General features: G+C 41.1%; 5 protein-coding genes across 6 annotated transcripts; 3 read left to right on the forward strand and 2 right to left on the reverse strand.

Moving 5' to 3' along the window:
• The first annotated feature begins 2,018 nt into the window (after nucleotides 1-2,018).
• LOC129590851 (SRA stem-loop-interacting RNA-binding protein, mitochondrial-like) lies at nucleotides 2,019-5,612 on the forward strand. 2 transcript variants are annotated; one of them, XM_055486289.1, is made up of 5 exons: nucleotides 2,019-2,037; nucleotides 4,671-4,743; nucleotides 4,891-4,949; nucleotides 5,022-5,129; nucleotides 5,219-5,612. In XM_055486289.1, exons 2-5 carry the CDS (start codon nucleotides 4,683-4,685, stop codon nucleotides 5,393-5,395), a joined length of 405 nt encoding a protein of 134 aa, XP_055342264.1. In that variant the 5' UTR covers nucleotides 2,019-2,037; nucleotides 4,671-4,682; the 3' UTR covers nucleotides 5,396-5,612. The 2 variants fall into 2 exon arrangements, with proteins under 2 accessions (XP_055342264.1, XP_055342257.1); XM_055486282.1 differs by lacking the exon at nucleotides 2,019-2,037 and adding an exon at nucleotides 4,258-4,560.
• On the forward strand, nucleotides 2,158-4,197 carry LOC129590842 (bile acid receptor-like). The gene is made up of 5 exons (XM_055486270.1): nucleotides 2,158-2,426; nucleotides 2,570-2,756; nucleotides 3,002-3,114; nucleotides 3,169-3,498; nucleotides 3,589-4,197. Exons 2-5 carry the CDS (start codon nucleotides 2,582-2,584, stop codon nucleotides 3,718-3,720), a joined length of 750 nt encoding a protein of 249 aa, XP_055342245.1. The 5' UTR covers nucleotides 2,158-2,426; nucleotides 2,570-2,581; the 3' UTR covers nucleotides 3,721-4,197.
• A 109-nt stretch (nucleotides 5,613-5,721) lies between the features above and the next one.
• On the reverse strand, nucleotides 5,722-7,233 carry LOC129590868 (39S ribosomal protein L23, mitochondrial-like). Its single transcript, XM_055486300.1, has 5 exons — nucleotides 6,925-7,233; nucleotides 6,673-6,795; nucleotides 6,503-6,585; nucleotides 6,292-6,371; nucleotides 5,722-6,159 (listed from the first exon to the last, which is right to left on the reverse strand). Exons 1-5 carry the CDS (start codon nucleotides 6,936-6,938, stop codon nucleotides 5,998-6,000), a joined length of 462 nt encoding a protein of 153 aa, XP_055342275.1. The 5' UTR covers nucleotides 6,939-7,233; the 3' UTR covers nucleotides 5,722-5,997.
• A 144-nt stretch (nucleotides 7,234-7,377) lies between these two features.
• LOC129590833 (ATPase family AAA domain-containing protein 3-like) lies at nucleotides 7,378-11,293 on the forward strand. Its single transcript, XM_055486258.1, has 15 exons — nucleotides 7,378-7,780; nucleotides 7,850-7,926; nucleotides 8,062-8,163; nucleotides 8,420-8,479; nucleotides 8,543-8,612; nucleotides 8,687-8,852; nucleotides 8,925-8,994; nucleotides 9,065-9,220; nucleotides 9,292-9,348; nucleotides 9,416-9,541; nucleotides 9,645-9,769; nucleotides 10,106-10,157; nucleotides 10,218-10,288; nucleotides 10,359-10,638; nucleotides 10,837-11,293. Exons 1-15 carry the CDS (start codon nucleotides 7,549-7,551, stop codon nucleotides 11,026-11,028), a joined length of 1,836 nt encoding a protein of 611 aa, XP_055342233.1. The 5' UTR covers nucleotides 7,378-7,548; the 3' UTR covers nucleotides 11,029-11,293.
• On the reverse strand, nucleotides 11,289-13,723 carry LOC129590878 (synaptobrevin-like). The gene is made up of 7 exons (XM_055486312.1): nucleotides 13,563-13,723; nucleotides 13,245-13,355; nucleotides 12,722-12,824; nucleotides 12,381-12,459; nucleotides 12,069-12,148; nucleotides 11,942-11,993; nucleotides 11,289-11,621 (listed from the first exon to the last, which is right to left on the reverse strand). Coding segments are annotated over exons 2-7 (333 nt in total). The 5' UTR covers nucleotides 13,247-13,355; nucleotides 13,563-13,723; the 3' UTR covers nucleotides 11,289-11,604.
• Between the last annotated feature and the right edge of the window lie 261 nt (nucleotides 13,724-13,984).

Here is a 13,984-nt window from a genome sequence, read left to right on the forward strand (position 1 = left end):
GGTAGGCAGTTACTGTCTGTATGCATAATTCTACCGGCTTGGAATATACAAAAATAGTTGACCTTAGTTGTTATGGTGCGTACCTGCCGTGGACCCGTGAGTATTATTCTAGTAATTCTAATGTCACAGTTAATAAACAGCTACTTCACAAATCGATAATTTTTTAATTTCGGTAACTCGCGTGCTTGTCACTGCGTAGTTATTTGCCTTTGGGGGAGATACTCTCGCGCGTAGCCATTTCGCTAAATTTAGCATATATGTTTAACAATAATTATAACATAGCTACTGTACTCGTACATTACAAATGCTTCATACTTGTGTTAAGTAGGTATAAAGTGTCATGATTTGCTCTCGACGCAATTTATTGCGATTACAGTAAGTACAGTACTTTAAATTTACGGATTATCCATTTCTCCCTTATGGTTTGTTCCTGTCGATACAATGTGTTTTTGAAACGATACGTGATAAAAGTAAGTACTTGTACAGATAGTTCCTAATATCAATGATGTCCCGTTTTTTTCACGGGCTCGGTAAATCACGGGAAATTCCCGCACCCCGCACCCGCTTTTGGCTCGGAAGCGGTAGCGGGAGGCTTTCTGCTCGGATCGGGTGCGGCGGGAATATAGCCTGATTGGTACGCCCGCCCGCTACTCGGGAAAACACGGGATTTCTTTGAATTAAAAAAATTTTGTATAGAATTTCTAGCAATTTTCGCAGCCAAAAGTGCATCAGCTTCGCTTCGCGCGAAAGTTAGTGTCTTAGGGTGGGTCTCAGGTTCAAAGCAGAATCCAGTTGCGATACAGCAACTCCAGTCTCCTCCTCGCAAGGTGGCTTCGAGTACCGTATCTGTAACCGTGGCCGCGGCATACAGCGGCACCCCATCATTTCGGAAACCAATTTCGGAAACCGTTTATTTCGGAAACGTTCACTTTGGAAACCATTAACATCCGGAAATCACACATTTCCGAAACAATCAAGAAACAAAAGAAAACATAATAAGAATAACAAAGGAATTCATAAAAAAATAACAGCTTAAGGAAGCATAAAAATCTAAGAAAAGTTTAGAAAAATAAGAGAAGCTGAGAAATAAATGACAAAAATAGGAAAACTTAAAAAGCCTAATAAAAGCTAAGGAACTTAACGAAACATAAGATTAATACGAGTACAGCAGCCGTGTATCAAAATTTGATAAGCGGCGGCTAGCTACGTAGCTCCTGTGACGCAAACGTCGGTTTCGAAAGAAAATCGAATAGTTGATGGCGATAATATATTTACGGCAATTGTATAATTTGAAAGGGCGGATGCCGCTCTGACAAATTTATAATTACGAGCCAAGCTCAGTTTTTTTTTAAAAGTAAAAGTAAGATTTAGCATGCAGGTCTAGTCTTTTAGAAAATGCCTATCCATTAAACTTTTCGATGAAACTTTACACCAAAAATTTTGTAATAAATTTGTAACAATCATTAAAATTATTGATTCATTGAAAATCGGGAATCGGAGCGGGTTGCGGGGCGGTCCGAGCGCTCGGGTGCGGGAGCGGGTGCGGGAAAGTTTTTGGTCGTGAAAGTGCGGTCGGGACATGAAAAACTGCAAACGGGACATCACTGGAACTTCCTATAGCTGGAGGTAAGGGTTATTATTAGTCATATTCTCGAAACTGACCAGAGGCAGAGATTCTTAGGTGGCCACTGGTTATACTATCGAACTGTTGAAAGTTTTGGTGGCCACTGGCTAATTATATGGGCCGGGAAAACCGGACGGCGGATGCCAAGCCAAAGTTATAGCAAACTTCAAGACACAACTTAAAGAAAGCTTCCAGAAGATCCGTAACATGCCTGCGCGACTCTTTTTCTGTTTTCCTCTTTGTTTCCCTCTCTACTCTTCGAGCGCGTTGTCTCAACATCTTCGGTATTGTTGGGAATCTGTCCGTTCTATATTCTATCCCCGCACCGTGTATGGGATCGCTAATGCCGAAGTTACGGGATAAGGAAGTGATGACGTAATAAGGAGGTGATCTTCCACTTCCGTAACAGACAGGTATAGCGGACAGACAGACAGTTTTCTGTTTTTGTTGAATTAGAGGACCTTCGCTGCGCTCCGGCCAACTATGTACTGGTGTTTCCTTGATACCATTAAAATATTATGTGATGTCCTAAAAACGAAAACAATTAAAAGCATAAAAAAGAACAGTGTTATTGTGTTGAAAGAGCGCTCAGACCCGCAAATATGGAATTTGCAATGTTACATGAGTGCACACTATGTTATTGTGCAGAAGTGGAATTTTAATCAATTTTATTGCTGATTTTACTGCCATTGCACCATCTGTGGACCCGTTTATCCACGTAGAAGCGCATAAGGGGGACAGCATGGCGACAGGTTCTGGATTGAGTTTATTGACGCAATAGCTGCAGACAGCGACCGATGAAGTAAGTACTGTAGTAAGAACTTACAATTAATTTAATACTTCTATCGAAGTTAATTAAATTTTGAGCTGAATTTTGTACAGTTTTGTAAACTGCCGCAGTTGCAAAAGATGTGAGATGATTGTTAAAGTCAATTTGTACTTCAGCATTGCATCATTATGTGGCCAGCATTAGATCATTATGACACAATGTCATTATCTCATGGCGCTTTTGAAGAGGAACACGGGTCGGTGCAGACTGTGCAGTCCCCGTCGTTAAACAGTATTCCAGAGACTGAAGTGGAAGAGCACCTACTTGTTATGGAGACAACTTCTTTGGGCTATGCCACTGATGGTAGGTAGACTTAAAATTATGACGGTATTTATAGCAACAATACTTCTCGAGCATTCTAATAAATACTCGTAGTCTCGTACGTAACCAAACTACAATAGCATTCTGTACAGTGTAAATGTTCGCTTTCTAAAATAGTCGGTCTGATTTATGTATTGCTGCTCGTCATTCTAGCTATTGCAGATTAATTAAAATTTGTCGCGCTCCTTGATGTACACTACGATAAACGCTAGGAAAACTATTTGCAGGGAAACAAGAGACCTGCTGTGCCGTTTGTTTGAAATCCCCATGCGCAATGAATTACGGCGTCCTTACTTGCGATTCGTGCAGAAAATTTTTCAGGACAAACTGCAACAGGCTGGTGAGTGTATGGCTTTCATGCATTTATAACGCTGTTGCTACCTGTCTTATTTAGAAATTGAAATGCAAAGGAAGAAAAGGCGACTGTGTGGTGCAAAATGTTTACCAGCCATGCAGTTCGTGTCGTATGAAGAAGTGTCGGGCACTTGGTATGGACCTTTTGGCTAAACGAAATGTACACCAACAACTGGACCGCGCTACCCTTGAATCGAGGCTCATCAGTTTGCGGAATCATCGAACTCCCAATGTTTATGTACTGAAGGCTGTCAAGGCTGTTGTTCGCAAGTGCGAAAGTGCGGACGACGTGAACAAACTGCTTCACGCAGTGGAAAACGGAGAAGTGGAGGAGACAGAATGTGTGCGGTTTCCACACAAGTCCATTAAGGTAACGAATAATACTTTTAATTCAGATGTTTTGAGTTTTGCATTTATTTGTATTTAATTTTATTTTCGTTTCACATTTATGACTGTTTAGATCGACAAACATGAACATCTTAGTCATGTGCTTGTGGCTAAAGCGTTTCGCTGGAACCGAGTCAGTGAAGATAAAGTCGTTTCTTCGCACAGCTGCAAAGTTGATCCCGGATATGTGTCACTACTGGGTTGACTGATCTGGGAGGTTACATCGTTTCAAAAATTCAGAAAGGAAAATTTTCCTGCACCTCTTGCAAGGCCGGTATTGGCAACATGTTTGGAGTGATTTTTTCGGAGAGTGGCGGATTAGTCACGGCACGGTCGCGTACTGATTTTGGTGGTTTAAGCTTGCCATGTCCGCAACTAAGCGCGCTGTTGCAGTATGCACTTGGATTTTTCGAAAAGTTGCAAGAGATTAATGATTTTTACAGAGGTGATCGGCATTTGGAAAGAGCACTCAAGTTGACTCTGTTAAATATGGAATTACATAGCTTTCATCCGCTTGGTGATATTTGTTTATGCGATCTTACGAAATATTTAGAGTACGAATGTTTGAAGCGTTTTTATAATACTGCCTTTAAAAATGATGTAAATGAGCGCCGAGCACTTGCTCTGAAGAGAACATACGGTGCTCGAAAAGCGGTACCGATGTCTACAGATCCCAGTAAGTTGAAAAAATTAAAGCAGATTTAAAACTCAATAGTTTCTTATGATAGAAAAACTGAAGTAGTGATTACTAATTCCAAACGCCGAGCGGGAAAGGCTAGTCGCGATGCTGTCCGCCTTGTGAGCGGCTACGTGGATAAACGGGTCCACAGATGGTGCAATGGCAGTAAAATCAGCAATAAAATTGATTAAAATTCCACTTCTGCACAATAACATAGTGTGCACTCGTTACATCTGGATGATTAACGGCGCAGTGGGCGCTCATCCAGGTTGCAAGTGCAAAGCGTTCATCGCTTTCTCGGACCTGGAAAGTGATGTGACTGACCACCAGAGGAAGGTCGCCGTGTTGACTAGCTTCCACTGCACAGTACGCCTGCACAGGTCTTCGCTCGCTCTTCAGTTAAAACGCATTTTTTGATAACAAATTTAAGCAAAACAGCAAGGTTTGTTGAATTTACTATTTTACATCACTTTTAGGAGCCTAATGCAATGGCTGCAAGAGGTATTCCAAGGCTGTTCGTTGGAAATTTGCCATGGACCATTGGTCGGAGTAAGTGCACTGAATTCCGGCGAGTATGGTACAATGTTGAATTCACGGCTGGCGTTCGTTAATGGAATATTGCGACATCTCGATTGTTTAATCATGGTTCGTTGCAGTCTGTCAGATCTACAGAATTAGGTTATGCTCATGTTGCAGAGGAATTGCGCGACTACTTTTCCCAGTTTGGTCAGATTCAAGCGGTGAATGTGTACTATGTAAGTACGCGGCGAGTGAGGTTGTCTGAGCTTCGATAATAATTGATGATAGTGTCACTGTTTTGAAAACAGGATAAAGAGACGGGAGTAAGCCGCAATTTTGGCTTCATACAGTTTGGCAGCCGAGAAGGTTATCTAAACTCAGCACGCGAAACGAACCACTTTTTGGAAGGAAACCGGGTGCGCTTTCTTTGATTGCCCTTTTTGTAATTTTGTAAAGTTATAGCGGAGAGCGTCGAAAACCAACGTTGATCTATTTTCCGATATAGTTGACTGTGTCAGATATGAACATTGCCGGTTCTGTTTTGCGGACACCTAATCAGAAGCAAAATTTTCGAGAGAGACCAACCAATTCTTCCACTGGAAGCGGACAAACAGGCGCTAAAAGACCTTCTACCAATATCAGCCAGATTTTTGCCACAAGCAAAGGCGATCCTGTTGTTTGAACGGTTGTAGACAGCTAAGTTTGTTGCTATTGATAATAGCGTTACTTTTTAGACTATTAGTTTGAAATCGACAGTGTATTCAGTACTTACTGTGCTTGTATAGTTATCCGTTTGCTGTGTAGACTGACGGCTCTGTTGGAAATTTGTATTTATGAAGTGTCGGTGTTTTTGGGCTCTCGCGCATCGGTTTTCTTTGGGAATAAAGATTAACTCATGCCATCAGCCTTTAGCATTATTGCAGTAATAGCATTAAAACATGTTGCATTGGGTTGAAAAGAGATAAGAATTAGGTGAGAGCCTGTAAGACAGAAATTGTCACAAAACAGTTTTGTTTGCGGTGGTTTTATTGAGAATCAGAATTCATACTCGTACCCAACTTAAGCATAGATGTCAGTGGATGTCACGCAAAACAACGGAGAACACAGCACATTATTGTTCACAGGTTACGAGTAATCAAACAATCCAATGCTTTTCGGTACATAACAGAAAAATCGCAAGCATAAATGTACAACTGAAACACTCAAATTTGGAACTGCGAAGGCAACTGGGTAAGTGATTAGTATGATACTATGATTAGCACTGATTACAGCGTGAGTACAGCGCTAAACGGAAAACCAGGTGGGCGCTCCCGATCGATCCCAGTGTTTTTGCCGCTGGACTCGCACTTTCTGTATGGCATCATCATAATTTTGTAACTCCTTATCCTGATCCTTTTCCACCTGCTCAGGTGTCAAGTTCGGCCAGTCAAACCGTACAGCACGATCCTGTCATAAAATGGACAATGAGCCGTAAATTACAGTACTGCAACTTGCAAGCATGAAGCACAAAAGTGGCAGAACTAACAAAAAATAACCAAAATAATTCAATTCATCAAATTAACTACTTGCATCGCATACCAAAGTTACATAGGCATATTTTTTGTCCGGTTTGAAGTGCTCGGAATCGCTTCCACTAACGGGATGCCTGAAGCGCTCTCCTGAAATTGACAAGCCAAATATTTAATCAACAAGGCAACAGGATGGTTTTGAATACCGGCATAAACTCATTTCCGCAGGAAAAAAACAGCATACATATCGCAAACAACTAAATCATTTGACGCGAACTGACCTCTCAAAATTCGAAGCCGCACATCTTTTACAGGCACTTTGTAAATTTTTTGTAGGTAATTTTTCACATCTGTCTCCGACATCCTGAAAAATATTTTTTACTGGCAAGTTGGCAACTGGCGAAAAGAACTAACGTGACAAGAGTAAAGTCCGTGCATTAGGTTTCCTTACTTTAAATCAACCTCAAACTGCACTATATTTTTTGGCATCGGTATTTCTGGCTTGATCAGCTTCATAAGAAAGTCAGGTAGAAATATTCGCAATTGCGGAGCTCCTGGTTTCCATAACGGGTACCTACGTGCGTTATAACATCAACGACATCAGCTGCGGAACTTGCACAAAACAATCCAGGAACTGTTGCTTCGTACGCGTTTGCTTCGAACTGCATTAACAGACGTGCAATGAAACATTTCGAAAACTTACGTTTTATTAGACATGGTATGCGCGCAGCTTTTTTGAGCTGGAAGAGTGAGATTGTCCTATGGCAGAAATTAGCTCGCGATGTTCGTCAACCCAGGCTCCGCACTCACTACCGGTTCAAATGCGTTATGACGAGCAGAAACAATTCACATAGATAAAAATGAAATCATTTTAACTAAAGTTAATAATTTTACTGTTGAGAGTTATGACACAACATGATAATTTCGCGATTTGGCATTAAGTTTAGTTATTTAAGGACAATAGCAATAAAATAGCAACAAAACATTTCTGAATAGCCTTTGGAATTTTGGCTTTTCATGTTACTGTTAACGTGTTACGTCAACTGTGAATTGCAGAAGATAATCCTGTCCAACACCAATGTTGTAAACCATCTGGCAGCGGAACACCATATGTGCTTTCCCCCTCCAACTTGCACCGCAACATCTGACAACTGCAGTCGGCTTTTTTCCCCTAACAGGAGCAATATTCATCGAAGTTGCGAAATCGTTTGGAAATTTGGTGCCAATTTACTTGTAGTTTTGTAGATCGCTTTTGTTGGAAGCTTTGCATATTTTTTGTTAGTGGAGATCAGTAACGGCCTGAAAGCGTACAGAGAGGAGAACCATCATGTCCTGGCTACTCGGGCGTCGCAATACGCCGGCTGACACAGGAGCCTCAATGGATCCTGGCGCTGCGGGGGATAACGTTAATGTGGGTTCTTCTGGTCGTGGTCCCAGCCAGTCTGGCGATGAACCTGCCAAAGATAAGGGCGCGGTGGATAAGACCTCGTCCAGTTATCGATTTGATTCTGCGGCTTTGGAGAGAGCTGCGCGAGCAGCGCGCGAGCTGGAATCCTCCAGTGAGTCCATGATGCAATGCAGACCCTGAAGTGCGCGGCTGCTCCGTTACCTTTCTCCTTTGATTCTAGAAAATGCGAAGGAAGCATTGGAGATAACGAAACTCCATGAGCAGACACAGCAGATGGAACACCAGAAAGCTATTAAGGTTCGCATTAAGTTGATGTGCTTTTTTGTTTTTCATTTTCTATCTCTTAAGTTTTAAGTTCCAATGTTCATTTTTTATGTGGAAGTTTTTGCTGTATGGAATGAGGCATTTTAAATTTATTGGCTCTAATTCTAGGAATACGAGGCCCATACAGAGCAAATTCGCTTGGAACAAATCCGTTCTCAACATGACGAAAAAAGGAAAACATTAGCGGAGGAAACAAAGCAGGCTCAACAGGTAACAACAGCGCAATGGAAGTTTGGGTTGTTTCGCCGCTGACATAACGAAAGCGTATTTCTTAACTAATAACATCTTGAGGTGTGGAAAATTTTAGTACTTATGTGGCGAACTTTGTTTGTGACTACTATTACCAAATATTATGATACTGCACACTTATCACTTTAGAATTCAGTTCAGGTGCGATGCTTGAATCTGCTAAATTATATTACTGTACTGTTAAGAGTTAGTGAATTATATTCTAAATTTTTAACAGCGGGCTCAGTATCAGGACCAACTAGCGAGGAAAAGGTACGATGACCAGCTGGCTCAACAGGTAAGATTTTGTTGCGGTACTTTATAAAAAATCCCCGTCCATACTTATTTTGGTTAATTATAGCAACGCGTTAATGAAGACAATCTGAGAAAGCAGGAGGAATCAGTGCGAAAACAGGAAGCGATGAAACGAGGTGTGTTTAATTGAAGATAACTTTTATTATGAGTAACCGAACAGCAGTTGAAACTGGGAGCATATTAATTGTAGAAACGATTGAACATGAATTAAAAATGCGTGAAACACACGACCTGAAGCGCATAGAAGCAGAAGCGCGCGCCAAAGCAAAAGCCGACAGGGAAAATCGTGATTTAATTTTGGAGAAAATCCGTGTTGAATCAGCAGAAAAGCGTACCACGACATTAGAATCGATCAAGTATGATTTCATCTTAGTGCAAGCCGGTCCTCCTGTTTTGTTTTAAAATGTGTCTGACCCGGACTTCTTCAGGACCGCCGGTACCATATTGGGTGCTGGATTATCGGCATTTATTAACGACTGGGATAAAGTGACTGCGGCCGTAAGTTAGTAATATCCACTTTTGGACTGCACTCGTTTTACAAGAGTGTTCCACAGAGTTTTTGCCATAGGCCGGAGGACTGACGTTGTTGGCACTTGGTGTTTACTCTGCTAAAATGGGCACCGGTGTGGCAGCTCGATATGTGGAGTCCCGGTTGGGAAAACCGTCGTTAGTACGAGAAACGTCGCGCCTGAATGTTTTTGATACTATCAAGCATCCCTTCAAGGCAAGACATTGTTTTTACCCTAAAAAAATTCTCTGTTTTCTGGAGTTTTTTTAAACACATTATTTTAACAGAACTTCCGTCGCTTGTGGAGCAAACCATCCGATGCTTTGGCTGGAGTCGTTTTAAAGGTACATCAGATTTTCAGTATTGGGGTGTGCCGCTCCGTGCCTGTTCTACACCTTGTTTATGTTGTAGCCCGATTTAGAATCTCGATTACGAGATGTGGCAATAACAACGAGGCATACGAAGAAAAATAACGGTTTTTACCGCAATCTCCTTATGTACGGCCCGCCTGGTACCGGGAAGACTTTATTTGCTAAGGTAAGGATGTAATCAGTATGTCTCACTTGATAGGTACAGTGACTACAGTCGGTTAGGGTTTCATTAGATTTTTTAATTTTGTTTGGCTTCATCGATTACACAGAAACTTGCCTTTCATTCCGGGATGGATTTTGCCATTATGACCGGCGGCGATGTGGCTCCTATGGGACGTGCGGGAGTGACCGCCATGCACAAAGTATTTGACTGGGCATCCACAAGTAGAAAAGGGTACATCATTTGTTTCATTGTAATTACGTGGTTGTTTTTTCGTTGTGCTCGACTTTTAGCAAATTTAGTATCGCCGATACTAAATTTGCTGAAAGTCGAGCAATGTTTGTATTTTTATACCTGTTCGATGGTTACTACTTCTAATTATTTGCGTTGGGTGTCTGTAATTTGTTGCTCGAAATAATTCCTTAATTCACTCTTCACAAGGGCGTATACACTGTGCACTTTTGGCTGTATTTAGAAATATGTTTTGGATGCTCTTCTGTTTTTTGATACTTCCTTTTTTTGTACTCGTATTTGTCTTTTGTACGTTTATAGCTTGTTTTCGTGTTGCAGATTATTACTATTCGTTGACGAAGCGGATGCTTTTCTTCGGAAAAGAAGCTCGGTGAGCGTCGTATTTTGGTAATTATCATCATTGAGAATCTCGTGCTATTATCTTTTTCAGGAGATTATTAGTGAAGACCTACGCGCTGTGATCAACGCCTTCCTATACAGGACTGGTGATCAGTCTAGCAAGTGAGTGTGACGAAGCAGGTGTGACGAAAGGATCACAGATTGGAAAGATTCACCGTGGATTCGTATCTAGGTTTATGCTCGTGCTAGCCAGTAATCAGCCTGAGCAGCTCGATTGGGCTATAAATGATCGTTTGGATGAGATGGTTGAATTCGACCTGCCTGGTCGGGAAGAACGTGAACGCATGGTACGACTGTACTTTGATGAGTTTGTACTGAAACCGGCTTCCCAAGGAGGCTTCAAACGGCTGAAAGTGGACCAATTTGACTATGGAAAAAAGTGTAGTGATATTGCTGCCAAAACAGTGGGTCTGTCTGGAAGAGAAATCGCCAAATTGGCTGTATCGTGGCAGGTAAATTTCTTAAACCCATTTAATTATAATTTTGCTGTTGTATTTTTAAAAACACGTTTATGCTGTTGAAAATTGTGTTATATTATATTTGTAATGTTTAATGCAGTATGTTTTTAGATTGTTATTTTATAATTTATATTGGCAATGTAATTTATCATGCCATTTTGTGAGGTAAATTTTTGACGGGAAAATTTTTAGGCTAGCGCATATGCGTCGGAAAACGGAGTCTTAACGGAAAAGATGGTGGATGCTCGTGTGGATGATGTAATTAAGCAACATAAGCAGAAGGTGACATGGCGCGAAGAAGACGAGAGGAAGTACCGTAGAATTTCCGGTGATACTGAAACATCTGTTCGAGCTGTGCAGGAAAGCACTGCCAGCGAACGGTAATCGATTAACGAATTTGTTAATTCGTGCATCCAATGTTTGTCGGTGGTTGGATAATATTTGTGTGCAAGTTTATCCTTACAGTATCAATGAAGCGTGCTGAGATGTTATTGTTTTTCGCTTTTACTGAACGTTGGTTCAAAAGTTTTTGATCTTTTAACGTGACTTGGCTTATTTGCAAACAATACTTCGGTATCGAACCGAATCGTCCATTCGCCATATTGACGATTAGGAAGTTCATAAGTTAACTCCCAGTTTAAAAATATTTCGTACGCTGCATTGGCGTTTGTTTATTCTCATGACCTTTTCTAATAATTTACGCACTTGACAGGAATGTTTCAGAAATGAACTTGACAGTATTAACCAATCAGTGGAACAGTAGCTTCTCGAACAGACGAACAGTGCTATTATTAAGAGAGTGTAACAACCACCTTTAAATACCGTACATGTGCTAAGATATCGGCAATTCTATTTCTACCGTACAAGCCACATTTGAATGTGGAAAAATGGGATGTTTGTTGGCTTTCATAAGTGAAATTCATTGGCCTGGTGAAACGTCCACTTGTTTGAGAAGTCAGATTATCCCGTAGCCCACACTAGACAAGATCGAGCATGATATTAATTTCTCGTTTTCAAACCATATCACATAATTTAAAGTTAGATTTTACAAATAATTCGGCTAGCCGTATTAACCACAGTAATTGTTGGCTGTACATAGCATCGTGGTTTAATATCGGTAGTTTAAGTGGTTTATGGATTATGCGGATTATTCAATGGCCATATTTCTTTAATGAAGAAAACACTAAAAATTCGGTAATTTAACTTCTGTTTTGAAGTTCGGTATACAGGTTGTGTGTCGCAAGACTCGCAACACCCGGAAATGTATCTGCCAGACTGCCACAAATACCCGACTTACCCACAATAATCACGATGATTACGACAAAAATTCCGATCAAAATGGCCATCATCTAGACGAAGGGAAATGTTACTGGTTGGAATAATGTTATGAGCTTGTGTTCGTGTATGTTGCGGGCACAAATTACCTTGAGATTTTTCCACCAGTACTTCCGCTTTAATTTTCCAGCGCTTGTTTCAAATTGGGCAGCACCCTGTTGCAGTGCATCTGCATCCAAAGAAACGGTGTTATTAGAAAATTTTTATTCGCGCTATGGATGCCTACGTAGTAGTTGATTAACCTTTTGTACTACTTCTAGTGCAACAGACGTACTGCATGTGTTATCTTCATTTGTAATTAACTACTCCAGTTAAGTTTGCTAGAACTGCACAGTGATATTATTATCGTCTGTTACTTTTTATATGTAAAATCTCATGCTTAATTATAAATCTCATGTTACCTGCTCGATCATCGAGCTCAGATAGCTTCTGATCACGTTCCAGGACTTTGTCCACGTTGACCCGCATGATATCCACCACCTGCCAACCAACATAGCGGATGTGAATGCAGTTTGTTTTAAACTTGCGCTTGGACATTATATAGCGTTGCTTGGTGCCTGTTAGTACAGCGTAATTCAAAAGTCCGGCGTCGAGACAAAACGTTGATAACGTTCTGAACGCAGCTGATCATAAAAACTGCTACTCATAAGTTTCGCAAGGACAATAAATGCCGGGGCTTACAGAGCCTCTGTATACTACTGTAATTGTTAGACAGATTTATTGAGGATTGCCCAGTGCTCACCTCGTCGACCTGTGCCTGCGTCTGCTGCAAACGTTTGTTGCCGGTGTAAGGTTGTCGCGGGGGCGGTCCCGGAGGGCCAGTTGGATTAGGTCCTGGTTGTGACCTGAGTAATGCACATCACAATCGTGTATTGATACAACTGACACGCTTCTTTTGTGCTGATAATGGCGCGATTTCAAACATAACATTGCTTTATTATGGTTTTAATTTGTTATGGTAAGATTTTGTGCATAAGAAAGTGAAATACAATTCTACGGCACTATCATATCGCGACAACATAAAGCATGCCAAAGACAGATGCCAGTGACAGATGCCAGTGACACTGAAAATCAAGGTATTCTAGTATTAAGTTCGTTTAGTTTATAGCTAGTGTTGAATAAAGGGTTACTTCCGCGTATGCAACGTATGACAGACAACATGGTTGCATAGAGTCGAAGAAATAGAAATTTATTGCGAATAAACAAACAGGGGTAAAAGACTGAATAATATTTGAAAATGGATTTGTGATCAGCGCTGCACTTACATTTCTCTTCAGATGAATTCCTTATTCAGAACAATGGAAGCTTGCAGTACACGTTCTTTGTGCTTGTGTTCCGGGAGCGCTTTGCCTGGGATTATCTCCAAACCTCCTGCTCTACAAATCATCCATAAAATGGTACACAAAGTTTGATACAAAACTGACACTTCTCGTCATGCAGAAGATCATTCCAGATGGATGCAGATTTGAGCTTTGCAAAGATGACCTTTTGCTTTCTCACATTAACGAAACGTCCAATGACGTGTCTGTTGTACGTTCATATATATGCGGGAAAAATAAAATAAAAAATTAGAAATGACTTACCTATTTGAGGCCAGATGTATGGGAGCAGGAAATTCTAAGGACCCAGAAATCGGGAGCTTAGGGAATGTATCGCATTTACAACCTAACGTAATAGCGATCCATCATGATGTGGGTGCAGCAGTATAGCAGCAGCACCAGTCACATCCCTTTTGCTGGATCTCCTGCAACCAAGTACGCTGCTGTACAGCAGTGCCCGTGGCATGGCTTTGCGCATTATTCAACATCCGCCTGACTTTCCGGTCGATTATTGCACATGGTCGACGAATGACCGTATGCTCAAGCACGGATCGCGTTATCGACGTTTTTAAATGCTCTTTAGGAGTGTGACACAATGCGTACATTCCGCAGTTCCACATCTTCCACTGCGAGATTTATGATAGTAAATATATTGTGTACCGACTACAGCAGGAAAGTCACAAACT

Source organism: Paramacrobiotus metropolitanus, unplaced genomic scaffold (assembly GCF_019649055.1).
Source record: "Paramacrobiotus metropolitanus isolate TYO unplaced genomic scaffold, Prichtersi_v1.0 Parri_scaffold0000002, whole genome shotgun sequence".
NCBI lineage: Eukaryota > Metazoa > Tardigrada > Eutardigrada > Parachela > Macrobiotidae > Paramacrobiotus > Paramacrobiotus metropolitanus.

What these genes read in the sequence shown, in the direction of transcription:
- LOC129590842 (XM_055486270.1), top strand. Translation starts at nt 2,582, where the DNA reads ATGTGGCCAGCATTAGATCATTATGACACAATGTCATTATCTCATGGC. An exon ending in TTTGGGCTATGCCACTGATG is followed by an intron (nt 2,757 to 3,001) that starts GTAGGTAGACTT and finishes AACTATTTGCAG; the next exon opens with GGAAACAAGAGACCTGCTGT. An exon ending in TTCCACACAAGTCCATTAAG is followed by an intron (nt 3,499 to 3,588) that starts GTAACGAATAAT and finishes ATGACTGTTTAG; the next exon opens with ATCGACAAACATGAACATCT.
- LOC129590851 (XM_055486282.1), top strand. Translation starts at nt 4,354, where the DNA reads ATGGCAGTAAAATCAGCAATAAAATTGATTAAAATTCCACTTCTGCAC. An exon ending in TGACTAGCTTCCACTGCACA is followed by an intron (nt 4,561 to 4,670) that starts GTACGCCTGCAC and finishes CATCACTTTTAG; the next exon opens with GAGCCTAATGCAATGGCTGC. An exon ending in AAGCGGTGAATGTGTACTAT is followed by an intron (nt 4,950 to 5,021) that starts GTAAGTACGCGG and finishes TTTTGAAAACAG; the next exon opens with GATAAAGAGACGGGAGTAAG.
- LOC129590878 (XM_055486312.1), bottom strand. An exon ending in TGAGCTCGATGATCGAGCAG is followed by an intron (nt 12,149 to 12,380) that starts GTAACATGAGAT and finishes CTTTGGATGCAG; the next exon opens with ATGCACTGCAACAGGGTGCT. An exon ending in ACTGGTGGAAAAATCTCAAG is followed by an intron (nt 11,994 to 12,068) that starts GTAATTTGTGCC and finishes CCCTTCGTCTAG; the next exon opens with ATGATGGCCATTTTGATCGG.
- LOC129590868 (XM_055486300.1), bottom strand. An exon ending in GCGGCTTCGAATTTTGAGAG is followed by an intron (nt 6,372 to 6,502) that starts GTCAGTTCGCGT and finishes TGTCAATTTCAG; the next exon opens with GAGAGCGCTTCAGGCATCCC. An exon ending in AATATGCCTATGTAACTTTG is followed by an intron (nt 6,160 to 6,291) that starts GTATGCGATGCA and finishes ATTTTATGACAG; the next exon opens with GATCGTGCTGTACGGTTTGA.
- LOC129590833 (XM_055486258.1), top strand. Translation starts at nt 7,549, where the DNA reads ATGTCCTGGCTACTCGGGCGTCGCAATACGCCGGCTGACACAGGAGCC. An exon ending in ACGACATTAGAATCGATCAA is followed by an intron (nt 8,853 to 8,924) that starts GTATGATTTCAT and finishes GGACTTCTTCAG; the next exon opens with GACCGCCGGTACCATATTGG. An exon ending in GGGATAAAGTGACTGCGGCC is followed by an intron (nt 8,995 to 9,064) that starts GTAAGTTAGTAA and finishes TTTTTGCCATAG; the next exon opens with GCCGGAGGACTGACGTTGTT.